Source organism: Haliotis rufescens, unplaced genomic scaffold (assembly GCF_023055435.1).
Source record: "Haliotis rufescens isolate VD_foot unplaced genomic scaffold, xgHalRufe1.0.p SCAF_33, whole genome shotgun sequence".
Lineage (NCBI taxonomy): Eukaryota > Metazoa > Mollusca > Gastropoda > Lepetellida > Haliotidae > Haliotis > Haliotis rufescens.
Genome location: NW_025964035.1, coordinates 2,150,209 through 2,172,159, shown reverse-complemented (window position 1 = coordinate 2,172,159; position 21,951 = coordinate 2,150,209). Strand labels below are relative to the sequence as shown.

General features: G+C 39.7%; 1 protein-coding gene across 1 annotated transcript; it reads right to left on the bottom strand.

Moving 5' to 3' along the window:
- Positions 1-16,397: 16,397 nt before the first annotated feature.
- Positions 16,398-20,111, bottom strand: LOC124115043 (orexin receptor type 2-like). Its single transcript, XM_046475848.2, has 2 exons — positions 19,962-20,111; positions 16,398-18,690 (listed from the first exon to the last, which is right to left on the bottom strand). The coding sequence occupies exon 2, from the start codon at positions 18,637-18,639 to the stop codon at positions 17,383-17,385; it is 1,257 nt and encodes a 418-aa protein (XP_046331804.2). The 5' UTR covers positions 18,640-18,690; positions 19,962-20,111; the 3' UTR covers positions 16,398-17,382.
- Positions 20,112-21,951: the final 1,840 nt, after the last annotated feature.

The following is a 21,951-nucleotide window of genomic DNA, read 5'->3' as shown; positions in this document are numbered from 1 at the left end:
GCTGATCGAGTGCCTGTTTCTTTTACAATTAAAGGAGACTTAAAGGAGTTTGTGTGTTTTATAGGATTAGAATTTTTGGGTTTATTTGCAGCTTGGTTGTTGTACTTTTATTTTTAAATGCGGTCAAGTAGGCCTGTTTTGATTAGATATAATAATGCCTAGTGCTTTAAATTTTTATAAGTCATTTAGGGGGATTAGTACCGTTGCTGTTGTAATTGTTGCAATTTAGTGTGGATTAGAGTGTTGTTCTGTGTTGGTAATGTGTGCAATATAGTATGACGTGTTCAGGCGCTTCTTTTAAGTTGCAGTGGGGGCATTTACCGGTTTGGTGTTTTTTAACTTGGTGTAGGTGGGAGTTTAACTTAGTGTGGCCTGTTTGTAGTTTAGTTATTACTCTGTCAATGTTTTTGGTTTTATGATGATTTTGGTTTTTTTGAGTGGCTTTCGTAGCAGGTATTTAGGATGCAATCAACTTTCTGATATAGTTATTTTGCCACTTTTGGAAGATTTTCTCCTTTATGATACTTTTAATTTCGTTTTTTTTATATTTGTAGGTTGATGCTTACGTCTTCTAATTTTAGTGCTCATTTGGCTGCTTTGGCTGCGAATTCGTTGCCAAACACTCCAACGTGGGCAGGGATCCAAACTATTTCTATGTCTTTACCTAGTTTATGAAGTGAGTGAGTATGGTTTTACGCCGCTTTTAGCAATATTCCAGCAATATCACGGCGGGGGACACCAGAAATGGGCTTCACACATTGTACCCATGTCGGGAATCGAACCCGGGTCTTCGGCGTGACGAGCGAACGCTTTAACCACTAGGCTACCTACCCGACCGCCACAGTTTATGTAGATTGTTGGCGCTTTAAATTATCTGTTGTATTAGTTTTGGGCGCTTTTTTGTGTTTTTGTTTTTTATGGCCTGGAGCCCACTTAATGAATCTGAAAGGATTAGGATTTTTTGGTGTCTATTTATTTGATCGCTGTGCAGGGCTGTTACTATCCCCTTTAATTCGGCTGTGAAAATTGATTGATTATTTGGGAGCCTATAGGATTGTGTTTCTTTTGGGGGTTTGTTGATATGGATGAAGAATCCTGTGTGTTTTGAGCCCGGGTCAAAGGACCCGTCTGTGTATATGTGACACCAATTTGGCAATTTTTCGTGGATGTATGCTAGTGTGATGGATTGAGCGGTATTTTGATCAGTTTCTTTATTTAGTCTGGTGGAGAGAGATATGTCGATTTTGGGGGTTTAGAGTTTGGATGTGAAGGTGTTATTTGGTGCTGTGTTTAACTGTAAAATATTTAGGTTGTGTGTATTTAGGTAATTTATTATGCGTTGAGAGATTGGTGTTAATTGAGGGCTTTTGCGAGCTAGAGCTTGGAGTCTGGGGCTTATGTTAGTTTTAAGGATCTGTTGAATTTGTTGGTTTTGTTGGCTTGAGGCCCAGAAATGTATTGTTAGATGATCTCGGCGTAGATCCAGGGGTACTCCACCTGATAGTGCCTGTAGAGATATGCGCGGCGTGCCATGTTGAGTGCGTGTAATTATCTTGAGTGCTTAACATTGAATTGAGGTTAGTTTATCGCTTAATGAGAAGTTCAAGGTGTTGTATATTTGGCACCCATAGTCTACCTTTGATCTAATTGGTGATTTGTAAAGTGATAGTAGGGTCTCCCTGGAGGCCCCCAGTTGGAACCTGTCCAGCGTAGTATGTAAAGGTCTTTAGTGCATCTATTTGTTTCTATTTGGTTTTTAATGTGAGCACCCCAGGTGAGGTGTTCATCAACGATTTGTCCAAGACATTTGGTTTATTTTTGGAATTGTATATTTTTTGTTTAATTGTAGTTTGTTCTTTGTTTTTGTTTTTTTGTTTTTTTTTGGGGGGGGGTGTTTGCACGCATGTGTCTGTGTTTGAATACTATCCCTGTGTTTTTTTCCGCATTTAGTGCGAAACCCCATTTATATGCCCATATTAGAATTTTATTTAATGCACTCTGCAGTAATTTTTCAGCCATATTTATGTTTCTGGTGCGGATCGAGAGGGCTCGATCATCCTCGTGTTTGGAAGTTTGAATTTTATTGGGTATTCCCTCCCATTCGTCTATTGGCTCAAGATATTGGCTCAACACTTTTAGGATATGCATGGGAAGATAATCGTAAGAACAATTAGGGAATTTAGAATAGATACAATATTATGTTATTTGTTGTCATATTTTTCATTGAAACCAACGGAAATAGTCAGAAATTCCAACAATACCGTTGTCGTTGTGCGTGATTTTTGCATCAGTCATGGCGTCACACAAGACGGTAACTTTGACAATTTCTGTTGAAAATTTCAGATCATTACAATGTACCTATTTTAAATTCCCTAATTCTTCCTACGATTCTCTGCCCATGCATATTCTGAAAGTGTTGAGCCAATATCTTGAGCGAATAGACAAATGGATAGCTCAAAATAGGATAAAATGCTACACTGTGTAAAATCTGAATTTTGCTTTGTTTACATTTCAAACGAGTGCAGTTTTTCGAGTACAACATTCGTTTTCACGTTATTTTGCACTTTGTATTGGTGACAAAGACCATTGGTCATTTGATTCTAAAATGTATGAGGAATTCAAAGATGTATGTATCACTGCTAAGTTTGAAATGTACGTGATGTTACAGGCGTCTCATAACCGGTGTACTTGAAACGTGATTTTGTAAACACTATCCAATAAGTTCACTTCGGCGTTCGTGTTTGCGTATTTTCCAAAACATTCGAAACGATTCTAGGGTTATCGGAGACGTTTTGGAATGATCATTGGTCATTTTATAAAAGACAGATACCCGTGATCACTAATATGCTATTTTCTAAATTGATTTTTTTCGAGTAAATATCCGAAATTTAGATTTCAAAACATGCTGTAAATACGCCGTCAGTGGTGATTTAGTAATGTGTAAAAAATTGCGACATTTACGATTTACCTTATTTTCAGAGGTAATTTTCAGTAATCTTTAAGAGTATATTTACGATTAAAATAACACAGAATATTACTACAGCTATCTGATATGCCCAGCCTAACATTATTTACTGGAAACAAGACATGAAGAAAATTTGCAAGCGGATATATCCCCCCAAATTTTGACAGTTTTTTTAAACCTACACCTTTTTTTACCGTGCATACTCAGAATGAGGTATCCGGTGGGGTATCCGGTGCCGGATCCCTGGACACCCAGATAGAGGTATCCGGTGAGGTATCCGGTACCGAATACCCGGATTCCAGAAGGCATGCTTTCCGCTGAGGATTCCCGAATGCGTTTCGGGTAAGAATCCGGAGGTATCCGGAAAACGGATTCTGCATTGTTTTGCTGTGATGATTCTGACATTCCCAAGGAACTCACCTCTGTTCAGTTGTTAGGTCATGTACCGATACCCCTGTTCGTAAACAACATCTGTAATTATCGATGATGTACACTGTTAGTATGGCTTATGAGATATTACGATTTTGATGGCTTGATATATTCATTTTCAGCTGGAGTGGAGGAGAACATGACCGGGGGGCCTACTTTACAATAGGACAGACCGAGAAAATGGCGCCATCATCGATCTAACCTGTGGAGGGATTTGTGGTGACTGCAGACCCGATGGCGCAATGATCCTCCACCCAAACAGCCAGGATATTCAGCCGTAGGAAACTCACTGAAATTCAAAACGTCATCAACATGCACTAAGTATTCATGAAATATCTACTCAACAGATCCTATGATAGTGTTTTCTGTGAAGTTTTCCCTCAATTAAAAATCAGATTGGATTGGATTGGATTGAATTGTTGTTTAACACCGCACTCAGCAATATTCCAGCTATATGACAGCGGTCTGTAAATAATCGAGTCTGGACCAGACAATCCAGTGATTAATATCATGAGCAGTAGTATAGGTAATGGGGGTTCTGCCGCGACTCCACTGGAGCCAGATTTATATATCTATACTGCTACTACAGATGGAATTTTTTATGTGTAAATGATCATGCGATTCAACGATAGTCATGAGATTAAACTAAATTGTAATGAAAATGACTCTAGCTCACCACCACTTGGAGCCATTTTCAAACCTATCAATGCTTCTATGATATAAATTTTTATAGGTAATGGGGGTTCTGCCGCAACTCCACTGGAGCCGGATTTATATACCTATACCACCACTACAGAGGGAATTTTTTTATGCCAAAATGATGATGCGATTCAATGATAGTCATAAGATTGAGTTAAATTGACTCCAGCTTACCACCACCTGGGGCCAATCATTGCTTTAGATGAGCCTAAATGGTAATGACAATATTCTTTATTATTTTTATCAATAAAGCGATATTCAACATTTTTATGAAGTTCTTCGATCATTTTACTAGGAGACCAGACTATATAACTACACTCTTCTTGTAAATTGATTAGAAACAATTGATAACCGTATTTGGTTGGTTTGACATCACTGATATAATAAAAACCTTGTGGTAATTCTCTCCATTTAATAGCTTTTTCGATTGTTGTGTTGTAATTCTTCATTATTATATATTCATGTAAGCATTTGTCTCAATGTGATCTAACGATAGTAACCAATCTATTTTTAATCTCCAACCAGTTCTTTGGTTTTGTCACGGAATAATTGACGCGCTTGTTGCCTCCCCTGTTCTATGAACTTTTTTTTCTCGTCTTCGCTAATACCACTGGTCTTATGAGATTTTGATCGAATCTCCTGCTTCATTACGTTGTATTTGGTGAGTTCTGACAACACTAAACGAAACTCATCCTCGGATATCTTAAAATCGACCATTGCTGTCGAAATATGATCCTCAATGCTGTTCAACTTTGCTTCGGCGAGTATCCGAATACTATCGTGTTTTAATGCTTTCTTTTGCAACCTACGAGAAATGAATTTTGTCGCTATTCCTGCCAGTCCCGAGACTCCAGCGGCTATTTCCATGCCGAGCACGATAGGCGCGGCAAATATAGTTGATAATAAACTAACACCTGCTACACCGAGTCCAATGCCAGCTACTACAAGCGCGGTGTCAACTCCGTCCAGAGCATTCACGGCTCTGCGATACTTTTTATACAATCCAAGTCTCAACTCCCTATCCCTCTCTATTCGATGTTTTATGTCGCTTATTTGATGTAATCGAAATCCATCAACAGTATCCATATTTTCAAATGCTTCATCGAGCGCTGGATATAAACCCATAGTGTATATTACGATCATATAATAGTCTTTAATTGGTCTTGCTTAAATGTTTTGAGAGTATACATCAACCTTATCAAATGTATATTATACGGCAAGAATATCTTAGTAAGAGAAATACTACCACTTTTAATAATTTGGACCCCCTCGAGGGTTGCAACGGGCGATGCTCCGAAATGAATAATACTGCAACGTTGACGCTCGTGTTTCTTGAGCCATTTAATCGATAGACCTGGTAATATTTCAAAGGCATCTACCGGTACATCTCCGAACAAGACTTCAATAACAAGAGTAGAAAGATTAGGTATTGCACTCAAATTAACTTTAATTTCATTGAATTCATGATCAGTAACCAAATTTAAGCTAACGTTTTGGATTGCCGGACGACTATATAACATATGACCTGGGTTTTCTGGCAGGGGAGAGACTAACACACTTTTTCGTTTTGATGGGATATAAGCCGCGAGTACGATGCCACTATTTATTATCTTAGTTAAATTATGTGCCTTACCCATCATCGCATACGGTGGGGTAATGACGATATTCAATAGCCACTCGATGTTTGCTTCGACCATAGTCCATTTATTATCGTCGTTGCGAGTAAGATTGTACGAAGTGTTTTTCTTAAGGAGTCTACTAACAACGTTGACATCGCTTAAATCTTCTTGATTACCCGTGAATGTAACTTCTTTCCGCTTGTATACATTATTGTGTAAGTGTAAAGCGTATAACTTACCATCGGTACCGGGTTTACCGAATCCTTCTGTGTCTCCGAGATCGGAAAGCGCAATTGTATTACATTGTCTGAGCGTTCCAGGGCCTGATGCATCAACCATTATTCATAATATGGAGTGTTACACTTAAGTATCCTATATGTGCAGGTTGGTGTTTTACATCTAACACAGAAATTTTGAGGTCTGAAATAATACCCCGCTTTAATTTTTTATATTGTAATGATGAGAAAGATTCCGTTCTACCGCTATTATATTTTTCATTTTTAACTGGAATAGATCTGAGCAGAGTTGAAGGACTTTCTAGTTGAATATTTATCCGTCGTGCTTATTTGATCAAGATTGATACACAACGCTTTATAGGGAACTAAATCGGGCAATGTCTCTCCATCAAATGTTGACCTGTATATTGCTAAAATTCCGCGTACAAATCCAAGTGTAGCTGATAAGTTCCCTAAAATCCGTACACCTTTTTCTCCAGTGTTGATTTTCACTGTCCCATTCGACTCATCTTGTGTTAGACTAATTCCATTAGGCTTAAAAATTTCATCATTGAGTGAGCATACGCTGTAATACCCATCAGGTATAATAATGAATTTTTCAATAATATTTTTTTCATCTAATATCCATATCTTATTATTACCTCTCACGGCATTTACATTGGTCCACAGCGGGTAATACGTTACGTCACAGATAGCGACTTCGAGTTGTCCAGCAGAGTTATCAATAGTATGAAGCAGTTCAATAGACTGACCATTTGTTATTCCCGGGAGTGTAACACACATATTAAATATACAATGATACTATATCATAACTTAAATATGGAATCAACCATTATTTATAATATGGAGTGTTACACTTAAGTATCCTATATGTACAGGTTGGTGTTTTACATCTAATACAGAAATTTTAAGGTCTGAAATAATACCCCGCTTTAATTTTTTATATTGTAATGTTGAGAAAGATTCCGTTCTACCGCTATTATATTTTTCATCTTTGACTGTAATAGATCTGAGCAGAGTTGAAGAACTTTCTAGTTGAATATTATCCGTCGTGCTGATTTGATCAAGATGGATGCACACAACTCTTTATAGGGAACTAAATCGGGTAATGCATATACATTCACTGTTTTGTTGGTCGGTAATGTTACTGACTGTCCAAATCCAAGTGTAATTGCTAAGTTCTCATCAATAAATATACCTTTTTCTCCAGTGTATATTTTCACTGTCCCATTCGACTCATTTTGTGTGATACTAATTCCATTAGGCTTAAAAATTTCATCATTGAGTGAGTATACGCTGTAATACCCATCAGGTAAAGTAATGTATTTTTTAATACCACTGTTTTCACCTGGTATAAACATCACATTATTTCTTTTCACAGTATTTATATTTGTCCACCGTGGGTAATACGTTACATCGCATAGAGCTACTTCGAGTTGTCCATCTGAGTTATCGATAGTATGAAGCAGTTGAATAGACTGACCATTTGTTATTCCCGGGAGTGTAACATACATATTAAATATACAATGATACTATATCATAACTTAAATATGAAATCGAGATACATTACTAATCAATCGATTATAGTAACTGCCTCTGGTGCTGAATTTATCGTTTAATTCCCTGATATCTTTGAAAAGTACAGAGTCACGGCAACTAGCGATAAAATGGTGCACGACTGGTTTCACCATCCGATACAATTTTGGCAGAATCAGTTAAACTTTGCCATATGGTGTGCCACAACGGGATATGGCGTATCTGTTAATGCCCCAGGATTTAAACTATATAAATCTGTTATAATATTTCACGTGCACTATCAGATTAGACGTATACCTAAAGAAATTACCATTACCGCAGGATCGAGCGTGGAATTCCACAAATAATCAGTACAACAAGAAGGCATTCGAACGTATTTGTAATGAATTTAATGTTTCTACGAGTAAAGATTGGCGTCTGAGTGGAGTTAGAAAATGGTGATAGTACCGTCGTAAAAGATAAGGCCGTTGCCGACGCATTAGGTAACCAATTCTATATTCCCCCAGACTTTGAATTACTAGATTCCCACATGCCCCTTTATCAAGCATCCCCAGGCGATAGGTTAGAATACGAACTCACTTTAATGACTAAGGTAGAGTAATCAGAGCTGGTGAAGATGCTAGCTATTCCATTGACAATATCTCGCTGGAGTACGATATGATAACGGATCCCGAATTAGCCAGACAAATTCGTAACCATTATACAGGAAGTTTAGCCATTTTGTACGATCGCGTGCTTCGACACCGAAAGATCACGAGGGACAAAAAAAGATACGATGTGGAATATCAATCTAAACGTCCCCACGAGGTCTTTGAAGGGTATTTTAATGTTGTCCGAGGACCCCTCCGATGCGTTTAAAAGAAATACCGAGAAGTTCCACAATCCCAAGATTACAAAAGTAGAATTGACTATCGAGGGCGTTCCTAATCAACTATATAGCCAAGGAATGCTAGCGTATCGATGTGACGAATTAACCGGACGTCAATAATTACTCTTCCTAAGTTCGACTATATCACCAAGACCCATATGACACAGTTGCATGTTTGTACGTCAGTTTTAAAATCGTTAGTTTCTGGACAATGCCTGGCGCACTTGGTTTTGGTAATTTGTTCAGGGTTTGCGACTTCAGCCTTCATTCACGATGATATATACCCGCAGGGAAGAAGATGCAAACCTGTTCTAGAAGCATTATTCCATAAAAACCTTGCCTTTTTGTACGTTCAGAATACTGGTTGCTCGAGTGTGGGTTATGATAAAGTTGTCAATCCTATTTCGTTTGAAATAAAATAATATTCGTCATCCGTTACATATATTCATGATTATGCAAACAGCTTCATTAAGCCGACTCCGTGGTCTTGTGGTAGAGCGCGGAGAGCGGAAGGTCTGGGGTTCGATCCACGGCCGCGTCATACCAAAAAAACGTTAAAAGATGGCACTTTTTGTACCCTGTATGGCGCTCGGCATTAGGAGCTAAAACAAGAACTGGTCGGCTCGCAGTCAGTATACTGTGTCTGAGTGGGGTATTCAACTAAATAACTATATGTTTCAGTGTATTGTCAGTAGACTTATATTGATTTGGTATCTAAAGTACTCTTTCATAGCAGACCTTACACAAAGTGCGTTTTTCACTGTGCTAACATCAAGAGAATTGACAGTTTATAAATCATTAAATGGTCAATTTCAAAATGTGTTTTGTAATGCACGAATTATGTGGTAATTCAACTTACATGGCCTTGATTTATTCATGTCTATTTAGAAATAGTGCGAAGACATCACGGATTTCATTACATTTCTTTAACATTTCTTGTATTCAGCAACGTTATTTGCAGAGTCAGTAGAGAGATTAATTTTTATATGGATAATATACCATTTATGAAGAACACATATCACATGCTTTATACACTGTATAGTTATTGACAAAAATAATCATGTTCACAATCTAAATCATGCAAGGCAAATATAATCTTGTTTTGTCACTTTCTTTTAAATGGATGGCTATTTCTTATTGTTGCATTATGGATGTTTACACTATTATTGTTACAGTGTTGTTTGTTGATAGTTTAAATAAAATTATTAAATTGCGATTATGATTTAAATCTGTTGTTCTGATTTCTTCTCTCCAATTGTTGCAATCCTTGCATAATTTTGATTTTGTTCTGGGGTCTGTTTAAAGGTCCGAAATTATCAGCCTTCTTTAAATATATCTTCTGTACGTCCAAACCGGGTTAAAACGTAATTTCCGACAATAATGCATTAGGGGCGAGACATGTGAGCCCTTTTGGAAATCATACCATGTATTATACACTCTTCCAAAAAAGAAACGCATAGTTAAAAAATAAGGATATTTATTAAGCGGGTGTAAAAGTATCTACACAGAATATGCGTGGACACAATCAAATGAAATAAGACACAGTGATGGACAAAAGCATTGTCGTCATTGTCAGCATTAGTTCAGTTCAGTCATTGCACATGTGTAGCCACGAGGGGGCGTCATGGTCAGTACCTTGTCACACCACCTCTTGCAGCCGTCACTACCCAACACCTCCTTGGCACAGATTGCACAAGTCGTCGGATGTTTTCATGGGGAGTTGTGCGAGTTGTGCCAGTGTGTGGGTACGCTGGTGACGTTGACGGACGCGTCGATCAAGTTCGTTCCACAAATGATCAAACGGGTTGAGATCAGGCGATTTGGACGGCCATGGAAGGACATTGATGTTCTCATTAACAAGGAAATTAACTGTTGCACGTGCTGTGTGGGGCTGTGATGGAACAGCTCCCTCTGGCGGTCCAAGGTTTGGAGGAAGTGAGGACGCAGAATTTGGTCTATGTATCAGTTTGCTGTAAGATTGCCCTGGACAACAACTAACTGTGATCTGCCCCTGTAGGATATGGCTCCCCACACCATGACACTCCCTCCACCAAATCGGTCCACCTGTCGAACGCAGTTCGGCGCAAAGCGTTCATGTCGACGTCGGTATACACGTTGTCTTCCATCCCGTCGTTGAAGAAGAAAACGTGACTCATCGCTGAACCAAACGCGTCGCCAGTTCCTGAGATCCCATGCCTGTACACTGTTGCACCACCGGACACGTCCTTGACGGTGTAGACGTCGCAAGACAGGTCCTCTTTTGGTCATCTCGCTCGAATTCCCACTTCCCTCAGACGATTTCTGATGGTTTGGTCGGAAATTCTTCGCATACCAGGCACTTGTCCTGAAGTGTCCGTTGCTGTAGCAAATCGATTCCGAAGGTGATGCAACCGAGTGTACCGATCCTGGGCAGGGGTGGTCACTCTTGGTCTTCCACTTCTTGGATGATCTTGAGCCGAATTAGTGCGAGTGTATCGATCCCATAGTCGAGATATGGTGCTTTGGTGAACGTTGAAGTGTCTTGCAGCGGCATACTGGGACTCCCCTGCTTCCAAACGTCCAATGGAGATATTTCGGTTAGCTGCAGTTAATCTTGGAATTTTTCGATCTCCGTTCACGTCAGAAAATTCGTAATGAACTGATGAATTTTGTACGGTCTTTTATAGTCAGTGTCTCTACTCCTGTTTCCAACACTTTGCACGTCCATTGTGCTGAAAACATTTTCTGAAAGCAATTTCCGTGTATCCTTTGCATTTTTGCTCATAGACGTTTACAAAAAACAAAAACATTTTGAGATGGGTTTGCGCGCAATGCACAACAAACATGACATGATTAACGGGAATCAAACATAAGAATTGTCTTTATGACGATAGCTGGGAAAAAAATCTAATTGGAATTCTCAAAACACCTATGCGTTTCTTTTTTTGAAGAGTGTAGATATATGGAAAGCTCTTAGCAATGTGCATTCGACAGTATCACTATAGTATATCAAAACCAACAAAATAATGATGACTTAATAACCATTTGAAATTGTCGGTGATTTTGAACTGTCTATCAGTAATCCTTAAACTTCAAGACCAATGAGTGAGTGAGTTGGGTATAACGCCGCTTTTAACAGTATTCCAGCTATATCGCGGCGTGTTATCTTGATGTGGGAGGAAAGCCCCAAGTGATGCAGGTCTTAGACGTTTACCACTTCGATGAAACCCACGAGGGCGGGTATGGTGCTGAAAAACCTGGAAACATAATCGGGGCGAACCGGGATTCGAACCCACAATCATAGGTTTCAGGCGTGCCCAATGGACGCAACTAGGCACAGATAATCGCGGCGCTTTAGACGACTGTGCCATCCGCGCCCCAAGACCAATGTATTAAACCCCTAACAGTTTGGTATCTGCGGATAATAGCAGACCCTGGGGCTGGCCTGTATCCCAATACAGACACATGTCAGAGGGAATGAGTCCAAACAAAAATGTCCACGCAAACATTTAAATTCCAAACGCCCCGAGGGATCGGTTGACAACGACTTTTTTCTCACTGTCAATCAGTCCTACAGACCAGGAATGCATGTTCGAAGATTCATACAGAATCATAGTTCATATGCTAATCCATCTCTAAATACAGAATCATAGTTCATATGCTAATCTATCTCTAAATACAGAATCACTGTTCATATGCTAATCAATCGTAATACAGAATCATAGTTCATATGCTAATCCATCTCTAAATACAGAATCATGGTTCATATGTTAATCCATCTCTAAATACAGAATCATGGTTCATTTGCTAATCCATCTCTAAATACAGAATCATGGTTCATATGCTAATCCTGTGATTGTGGGTTCGAATCCTGGATCGACCCGATTATGTTTCTAGCTTTGTCAGCACCATACCCGTGCTCGTGGGTTTCACCGAAGTGGTAAAGGTCTAAGACCTGCATCACTTGGGGCTTTCCTCCCACATTAAGCTGACACGCGGTGATATAACTGGAATACTGTTAAAAGTGGCGTTTAAGATAACTTACTCACTCACTCAATGTAGCTCAGAGTCCGTAATACCCATCACATATTTAACTGGTCCAGACTTTAGGGTTTCCATGCCGCCACATGTGGCTAGAATGTTACTGAGTGCAGCGTTGAACAACAAACAAATAATCATAATTAGGGACACTGAATGTATATTTTAGAGGTGCTTCAATCTCATTGCTATTTACAAAGTCTCTGTTAAAATATCTCATACAGCACCATGCAGAGGTGATTACATTTTTTCTGCTTTGAGAAAAGTAAAACATCACTTATTGTGTAAATTCATTGTCTATATTGGTCAGGCATCATTTTCACCCATCTTCCGGATCTGTTCTGATAAAGTAATCATAGGAGCATCACAGGTGTACGTTTTTACATGTCGTGAGCGAGGGAGTGGTTTAACGCCGCTTTTAGCAATATTCCAGTAAAATCACAGCGGGGGACACCAGAAAGGGGCTTCACAAATATATGACTGGTTATTTTCAGTTTCCAATTTTAAGAGATATTAGGGTTGCACGGGTGGACCAGTCCTCAATGGTGCCGCATTTCGATATGCAGAGGTGCGTCCCTTGAGCACTTCAGAAAGCTATGAAAGTAGGTTCGAATCTTGTTTCCAACACTTTGCACGTCCATTGTGCTGAAAACATTTTCTGAAAGCAATTTCCGTGCATCCTTTGCATTTTTGCTCTTAAACGTTTACAAAAAAAACAACATTTTGAATCTCGGTTCCCCCCGAATATGTTTCTAGGCTTGTAAGCACCATTCTCGTGCAAGTGGGTTTCACTGAAGTGGTAAACGTCTGACACCTGCATCATTTCGGGCTTTCCTCCCACATTAAGCTGGCACGCCGTGATATATCTGTCACATTTTTCAAAGTGGCGTGAAACCCAATTCGCTTCAAGGCAAGAAAACTCTCAAATATTTCTTGCAATATTTTCCTATTGCCAATGTATAGTGCTCTTTATGTGCTAAAATGGCATTATTTGTATGAAAACATGTTGTTCATACATCTTTATACAGTAACGCGCTAATAATTGAATATGAATGCGCTTAACACATTGGTCGGTCTATAATCACCTGTAGAAGACGAAAACAATGAAATGGCAGTCAAATATTCATGTACTCAATTTCTTGGCCTTAAAACTTGATCTGCAGCCATTTCATCCATGCGTATTCTTCGCAACTGGGCCGATTATCCAGTGACAGGCCATCGTGGTGATTGTGGCTTGAAACATTATACACCCTTAAAAAAACCTCAAAAACACCGCACAGGCAGTATGTAGTTCATTGAACTTGACTACACAAAATATCCGGAATATAAATTGGATATATTAAAAAGGCAGCCATTGTCGATTGGCAATGTCTTAAACGCATTGTTTTCACACTTGTTCAAGCATGTCATTGAGGAAAACAGTAAAGCAAAATTTGTCATTCGAATGGCAACATTTTTCAAGTTCGAAAACGCCGAGGCACAGCGCTGCCGATCGGAACATCGCCAAAGGACGTATCCAAAGAGGGGATTCGCAGTCTTCTGTTGCACGCCACTTCAACGTCCACCACAGCACCATTTGCCGCCTCTGTGACCGATACACACTGTTCAATTCCACTGCAGACCGTCCGAGAACCGGCCAAGAGTTACCACCCCTGCACAGGATCGCTACATTCGACTGTTCCACCTACGTCAACGCAATGACACAGCTACGGAGACTGCAGGACGCATCCCTGGTTTGAGGAGGATATCGGACCAGACTGTCAGGAACCATCTTCGCGAGGCTGGAATCCGACCCAGAAGACCAGTTATCGTCCCTGTTTTGCAACAGATCCATTGACAGTTTGCGCTGGTTCCATACCTAACAGCTTTGGACTTTGAGAAACTGGAGACGAATGTGGTTTTGCGATGAGTCATAATTTCTTCTACACCGGCGAAATGGAAGAAAACGTGTTTCTCGTCGTCGAAATGAACGTTGTGCCCCACATTGTGTGCGTAATTTTGACAAAATCGGCGACGGTAGTTTTATGGTGTGTGTGTGTGCGGGGGGGGGGGGGGGGGGGGGGGGGGGAGGGGGGGCCATATCCTACACAACGAGATCTGACTTGGTTGTGGTTCATGGAAAATTGACAGCAAATCACTACATGAATCACATTCTTCAACCTCTTCCAAGCATTGACCGCCAGAGAGAGCTGTGTCACGGTAGACTACCTTCATAATGCCAACATCAACGACTTTCCCTGGCCGCCAGAACAGAACAGAACAGAACAGAACTTTATTACGCCCAAAAAGTAGCATGTTGATGTTTAACAGGAGATGCGACGTATAATAGTGATGGCAGCTTTAATAGTTATTTAAATGTAGCCATTACTATTTTACAATATTTTGATAATTTCTTCAAGAAGATATTATTTTTACAATGAAACATCTGTTGAAGTTTAAACATAGATGGATGTACAATAAGAGTCTTTGGTATGTATAATTGTCCTACTTCTTTAAAATATCAAGATCTCCAGATCTGAACCCAATGGAACACATCTGGGATGAACACGATCTACGTGTACGTCAACGTCATAACACGCCATAGACACTGCCACAACTGGCCAACGCGTTGCAAGCAGATTGGCGCAGAATTCCGCTGGACAGAATTCGTACACTTATCCAGTCAGTGCCGAGGAGATGCAGAGCCGTGATTGCTGCCCGGGGCGGTCACATGAGATGCTGAGCTCTGCGCAACCTTGTGCCCTTATATGACATGACCATGAACAGTTTCCAATGTCCTTTATACAACGACAACATGTGACTGTCGATCACCAAAATTTCATATTTGTATCTATGATAATAAATTAAATATATCGACATTATTAGGTACAAGACATTTACTAAAAATCTACCTGTGCGTTTCTTTTTTGTTGAGTGTATATTACACATTTCCGTGAACTTTTTGAAGCGCATAATGTAGCATTTTAAGCTGTGAAGTTTACTTCACGAACGTTATTTTACTTCCCTGCTCGAAAGTAATCTAGATGAAATTGCAGCCAAAACCTTCGGTATCTTTTCAGGTTAACGTTAATGATGTGCCAGTGATTTCTCGTCAGGATCATTTTGTGGTACACGTGATGAGATGTAAAATATGACTATCGTAGTCATAACAACCCTACCGATTGGACAGATATTGAAACGTTTAAAGTAGAGAAGAAGCACCCTTTTCAAAACCTAGTATCCTCTTGCCATCCAGTGTAAAAAATGAGGGGAGGGGAAATTGGGTTTAACGTCGCGTCCAAGATTATTGCACTTATATAGGGACGTGCATGTACGCGTGTGTGTGTGGCTGCTTGTACTAGTCCGGACTGATGCCGATTTATAGTGCTAGCTCACTAGGATACCATGCCGCAGTTTAACATGATTACCCCACTCAGACACAGTATACTGACTCCGAGCCGACCAGGCCTTGTTTTAGCCCCTTTATGCCGAGCGCCAGACAGGGTAACAACAAATACAATCTTTTAACGTCTTTTGGTATGACGCAGCCGGGGATCGAACCCCGGACCTTCCGCTCTCCGGGCGGACGCTCAGTGTAAAAGGAAATAGGCTATAATAATTATATGTCACTCACCCTGCGAGACACGGGGGAGCCCTATCAAACTAGCAATATTACTATCAGTATTATATGAGGATAAATACGTTAGACAATTGCAAAGCGTTCTCGTATTTAAAGATAACATTACCCTGCGTTATCTGCTAGATTATTGTTGAGTGCGGCGTTAAGCGTCCGTAAGCATATTATAATTAAATACGTGAGGAAGTGACACTCGTGTTTCAATGGCTTTTTATCAAATGAAGAGGAAAATACGGAAAATGTCAGGTGGCCGACTCGTTGACCCGGACTCCGTTGATCATGTCATACTGCAGCGGAATGTCCGACGAACATATAGTTCCTTCCAGATTGGCGAGATTATACCAGAGGAAACAAATATGACATAGAGAAAAGCTTGAAAGTAATATTATTTTTTATTGTACATGTAGCAAATTCGGCACATTTAATGCAGTACATTTAATTGAAAAAAGTCCGGATTAGTCAGATTTTGACAGGTTTCACTGTATGCATCACTTGTTTGTCGCAGGCTTTCTAGTATTTACCTCTCGCCATCCTTTCACTGGAATAGTGAGGCGTTAAACAACAAACACAAATTCATTTTGCAAAAGATAATGTGGCAAAATAAATGTGCGATGCCACCTAAGAGGCCGTGTTAATTTATGTCAGGTTGTTCTTTAAGTAAAAGCATTTGGCCTCATTTTCACACATCTTAGCACAAACATTGAAAATATAGTGTGTTTTTTAATGTATATTCTATTTGTTTTCTTTTATTGCATTGACAAAACATATTCTGCCTGATAACTGACTTAAACAAACACATTTTTTCCACGATAGTGAACAGGTGTGTGAGTGCACAATTGATCTACATGCACCTGTGTTAGTTAACAAACAGATACGGGGTAGAATAGGTCTTCAGCAACCAATGCTTGCCGTAAAAAGCGACTATGCTTGTCGGAAAAGGCGACTAACGGGATCGGGTGGTCAGGCTCGCTGACGTAGTTGATGCATGTCATCGTATCCCAATTTCGTGGAACGATGCTCATGATATCCATCACCGGATATTAACAGACCGCCGTCATAAAGCTGGACTATTGCTAAGTCGATGTAATCATACTAATCAAGTTGTAACACAATTTCCTCATTCAACTATTTTTCTAGTATTATACCCAAAACAATAGATGTCTCCTCACAGTTAAATGTTGACCCCCGATCTTTCTTCAAAACCAATATAAACATTTGCAGTTTCTGCGTGTTAAGTGCTAAGCCGTTTTTCATCGATGTTTATGGTAGAAAGCATATAACGTGTCCTACTGGTGGAACAAGACATGTTTTTAGTGTGTCTTTACTTTTTACACCCAGTGGAATCTGCTTTGGCAGACATTCGAGACTGGCGTTTTCGGTAGAATTACAAATTGTTTTCATACCCGACAATGTACCTTTCTCCATATGTCTCCAAGTTCCCGTCTGAAGTTGGTACTGAAGAAGCTGTATATGATTGGATTGGAGGCGCTGTTGATGAAATACGACCTGATGAAAAGGTTGATGGCGGCTAATCCAGCGCCTTGGGTTACCTCGAAGAGATCCCTTTTGATCCCCAACGCCACCATCAGTGAAAGGTGTGGCAGAAAGCTCAAGACAAATACAAGAGTGATTAGAAACAGCATGAACGACATTCTCTGTTCACCTCTGTCACCTCGAGACGATGTCTGTGCATATGTCAGCTCAGCATCACTGCAGACAGACCCTTCTTTATCCTGCCTTGTCTTGCCCTTAGCAATATGCATAGGATTCCGTCCTTGCTGGGGGTCGGTCAAAACGTCATTCGTGCTCGGTCGAATGTTAGGCATTTGCATCTCTACCACAGAAACATCTGTAAGTTCAGGTTCTGATGAAGAGGTACGACCTTCATCTGATTCATTTGAGTTTATCTCTTTACCACCATCTCTATTTTGGGATGAAGGAACATTCTGATGACAATTCATTTTGTTTCTGTATGAGTGTTGCTTACCGACTTGCCGCTTTATTAAACTGTACAGCACTATTAGGCACAGAACTGAAGGCACAAATATGGAGAAATGTATCCCATTATACAGCAGAGGAAATGGAGAATTAATGTACTCATCCGAAATGGAACAGTCAGAACCGTTGATGCTGATGATGTCTGTAGGCACAGTTCTTGAACCGTAGATAACGAACGCAGGCAGCGATAACAGACACGAAGCAACTGTGCAAATTGTTACAGCTACCTGAGCAGTCCTTAGGGTAATCTGCTTTTGAAATGGTCTGCATACCTTCTTGTATCGATCTACTGCTACAACTAGCAGAACACTTCCAGACCCAAAGGAAGAGAACACTATTAATACTCGAATTACTTTACAAAGTGCATATCGCCCAAATGTGAAGTTATACCTCATATCTGCTATTTCATGGGGAATGCATACGACACAATTCAGAAGATCAAACGCTGCCAGTGATAGAATATACAGTCGGGTTGTGCTTCGCTTCATCTTCAAATGATACACGTAAAAGACGAGGGAGTTCCCAATGCACCCAACAAGCATCAGAATGGCAAGGAACAAGATGGCGGGCACAACTTGTTGCGCGTATTTATTGTTATTAAGATGAAGCTGAAGATCGAGGTCAGGAGAGGGAAGAGTGACGCTGTCGTTTGACATTGTCTGGAGGGATTTACTTGACCAATAATTCCGGTTGTAGTTTGCAAGTTTCTGAAAAAAAAGCACAAGAAAACAAATATGGCGCGATGATGGTGGCATGTAACAATTTAAAACATCAAATTATTCTTTTTAATTTTTATCGGGCTAGAACATATCGTAAGCAGGTTTTATTCAGTCAGTATTAAACAATGAGTCCCGCTTCTAAAATACTGAGACATAACTATGGTGTATTGGTGTGATTGTATTGCAAAAGCTTCAAAACCTTTGTAAATCTTGAAACAAATATATTTTTCTATGAAGAACAACTTAGCCTGTTTTTTCTAAAATATATTGAAATACAAATGACAGTTATTCTTTTTTCCATTTATATATTTTTCGATCCCGCAATTTGTGCATATACATTTAGAAAAAAACACAGATGTGCATGTTTTCTAACACATATACTGAAGGGCTGTTTTCCCACTCTTTATCATATACAGGAAGGGTTTCTCTGCAAGATAAAGTCATTGGGTAAAAACGATAAATAATGACGCTGTCCTTGTCCATCGCCGATCGAGTCAGATCTGGATGATGGCAAGGTTAGAGATATGAACTGTTATTAAACAATTTAGCAAGAACACTGGGGGATATGTGTGCTTGTAAACTTCTGTGGCTTAAAACAGTTGGGTGTGGCCAAAAGACGTCCAAAATTTTACCTTGTTTCATTTTGTCGCTGTATGTCGAGACGGGAAAGGGTTTTTCGACGAAAGAATTTAAGAATTACATTTCATGATGAGGTGAGGTGAAATGGAATTTAACGTCGCGTCCAAGATTATTGCACTTATATAGCGACGTGCATGTACGAGTGTGTGTTTCTGTGGCTGCTTGTACTAGTCCGGACTGATGCCGATTTTTAGTGCTAGCTCACTGAGATACCATGCCGCAGTTTAACATGAATATCCCACTCAGACACAGAATACTGACTCCGAGCCGACCAGTCCTTGTTTTAGCCCCTTAATGCCGAGCGCCAGACAGGGTAACAACAACCATCTTTTAACGTCTTTTGGTATGACGCGGCCGGGGATCGAACACCGGACCTTCCGCTCTCCGGGCGGACGCTCTACCACTAGACCACGGAGGCGGTCCATTTCATGATGAAGTTGTTACCGAGCATGTGTGATTTGCGATGGTATTATTCTCTATTAGGAATTAACACTATCTATGAACATTTAGGTCACCAAGGCTTGCAAAATAAAATGTTTATTCCTAATACAAAATATTCCACCTCGAAAGACACTAGCGGGATAACGCCTATTTACGAAAAAAACACGATTCTTACTCACCTTTCTCGCGTTAGTTTCTGAAACGTGAAACAACCATCACTGCAAGTCCCACAGACACTAGATCAGGAGGGGAAGTTACTGCTTCTAGAGTTACAGCTGATTGTTGCGTTGTAAATTACTACGCGGTCACGTCGATGTGACCCAATAGGTGCAGACTTCAAACCCACATCACGTGCAAAGGAAATATCCTGTCATGATCATTAAGATAATATGTTATCACGAATCAATGATTTTGGTGTCTTTCATTTCTTATGTGTATGAATACTCCCTGTTTCCGCAATCAACTGAAAATGTAAATTTGTCCGTTGTACGTTTTACGAATTGAATGATATGACCTGCACTGATCAATTTGAAATGCTTCTTTGCGATGAAGAACTGTTTTGTAGTTGTTATGAAACTAAACAGAAGCAGGAAATTCATTGTCAACATGAACTGAAACCACTAAAAGCACAAGTGACATCACAATATTTGAGGCAGATATTAAACAAAATATTTCTCTCTATCATTTATGATTTTCATTGATAATTATGATGTAAATGTAAAAGTAGACAAAACGTTTATGGATAACTACTTCCTTATCATGCTGCTGTAGCGACTTTTCGGTATGTATCCTTATAACGTCTCCAACTTACAATCATGGGAAACAAACGTTTAATATACACTGCCACATAACAGTTAGCATTAGCTGGTCACGATACATCAGTCTTGGCAGTATGGAAATGTTGGAATTGGTTGTAGCCTGGTTCCATTAAGAAAAAAACACCTCCGTGGTCTAGAGGTAGAGCGTTCGGCCGGAGAGCGGAAGGTCTGGTGTTCGATACCCAGGCGCGTCACACGAAAAGACATTAAAAGATGTAAAATGTAGTTCCAGATTAATGAGATTTTACTAGAGGATACGTAAACATGACATAGGATGAGCTTGAAAGAAATAGCTTTCGTTATCATAGTAAATTATGAACATTAAATTGACAGACGTCTGGATTAGTCAGAGTCTGGTTTTGACAGTTTCCACACTGTTGGCATCACCAGATTGTCACAAGTTCTCTTGTATTTATCTGTTGCGCGTATATATTGTTATTGAGACGAAGGTGAAGATCGAGTTAACGAGGGGAAAAATGACGCTGTCCTTTAACATTCATTGGATGTATTTACTTGTCAAATATTTCCGGATGTTGTAACGATCAAACGGTCAAATCTTAATTTTCTCTTGTCTTGTTCAGTTGATGTTAAACAAAATCCCTGAGGCACTTTCAGAATTAGTCCCATGACTGAAAATGTGTTGTTTTTTTGTGTGATTTTATTTTGAAAGCTTCAAGTCACTTTGTAGATTTTGAACAAGTGTATTTCCATTTAGCACAAATTAAACCATTGCTACTTAAATCTGTGGAAATTACAGATGACAATAATAATAAATCTGTTCTCCAATATTATTTATTTCTATCCTCACATTTTGTTCACTATTTTGATTCTACCTACAGTAAACTACGTCTATAACGAACATTCTTAAAACGAACTGACCAATATAACGAACTTATTTTCTAGTCCCGGCCATTTGTTGTATATATGTTGTATATATGCTTATGACGAACTACGGTTATTACGAATTAAAATTAGTGGTCCCTTTGGATTCGTTATAACCGTAGTTTACACTACTTCGATCTCAGGGGCGGTCGGGTAGCCTAGTGGTTAAAGCGTTTGCTCGTCACGCCGAAGACCCGGGTTCGATTCCCGACATTTGTACAAAGTGTGAAGCCCATTTCTGGTGTCCCCCGCCGTGATATTGCTGGAATATTGCCAAAAGCGGCGTAAAACCATACTCACTCACTCACTAACTTCGATCTCATCAAAACGGCAACACCGAAGAACAAGGTGCAAAGCCAGCACAATAACTGTTTTCACAAAATTGTATTTCTTGCACTTGTTGAACCAGGAATGATATTACATTTAAAACTGCGGTCTTCATAGAGACCTCATTTAGTAAAGGGCTGTA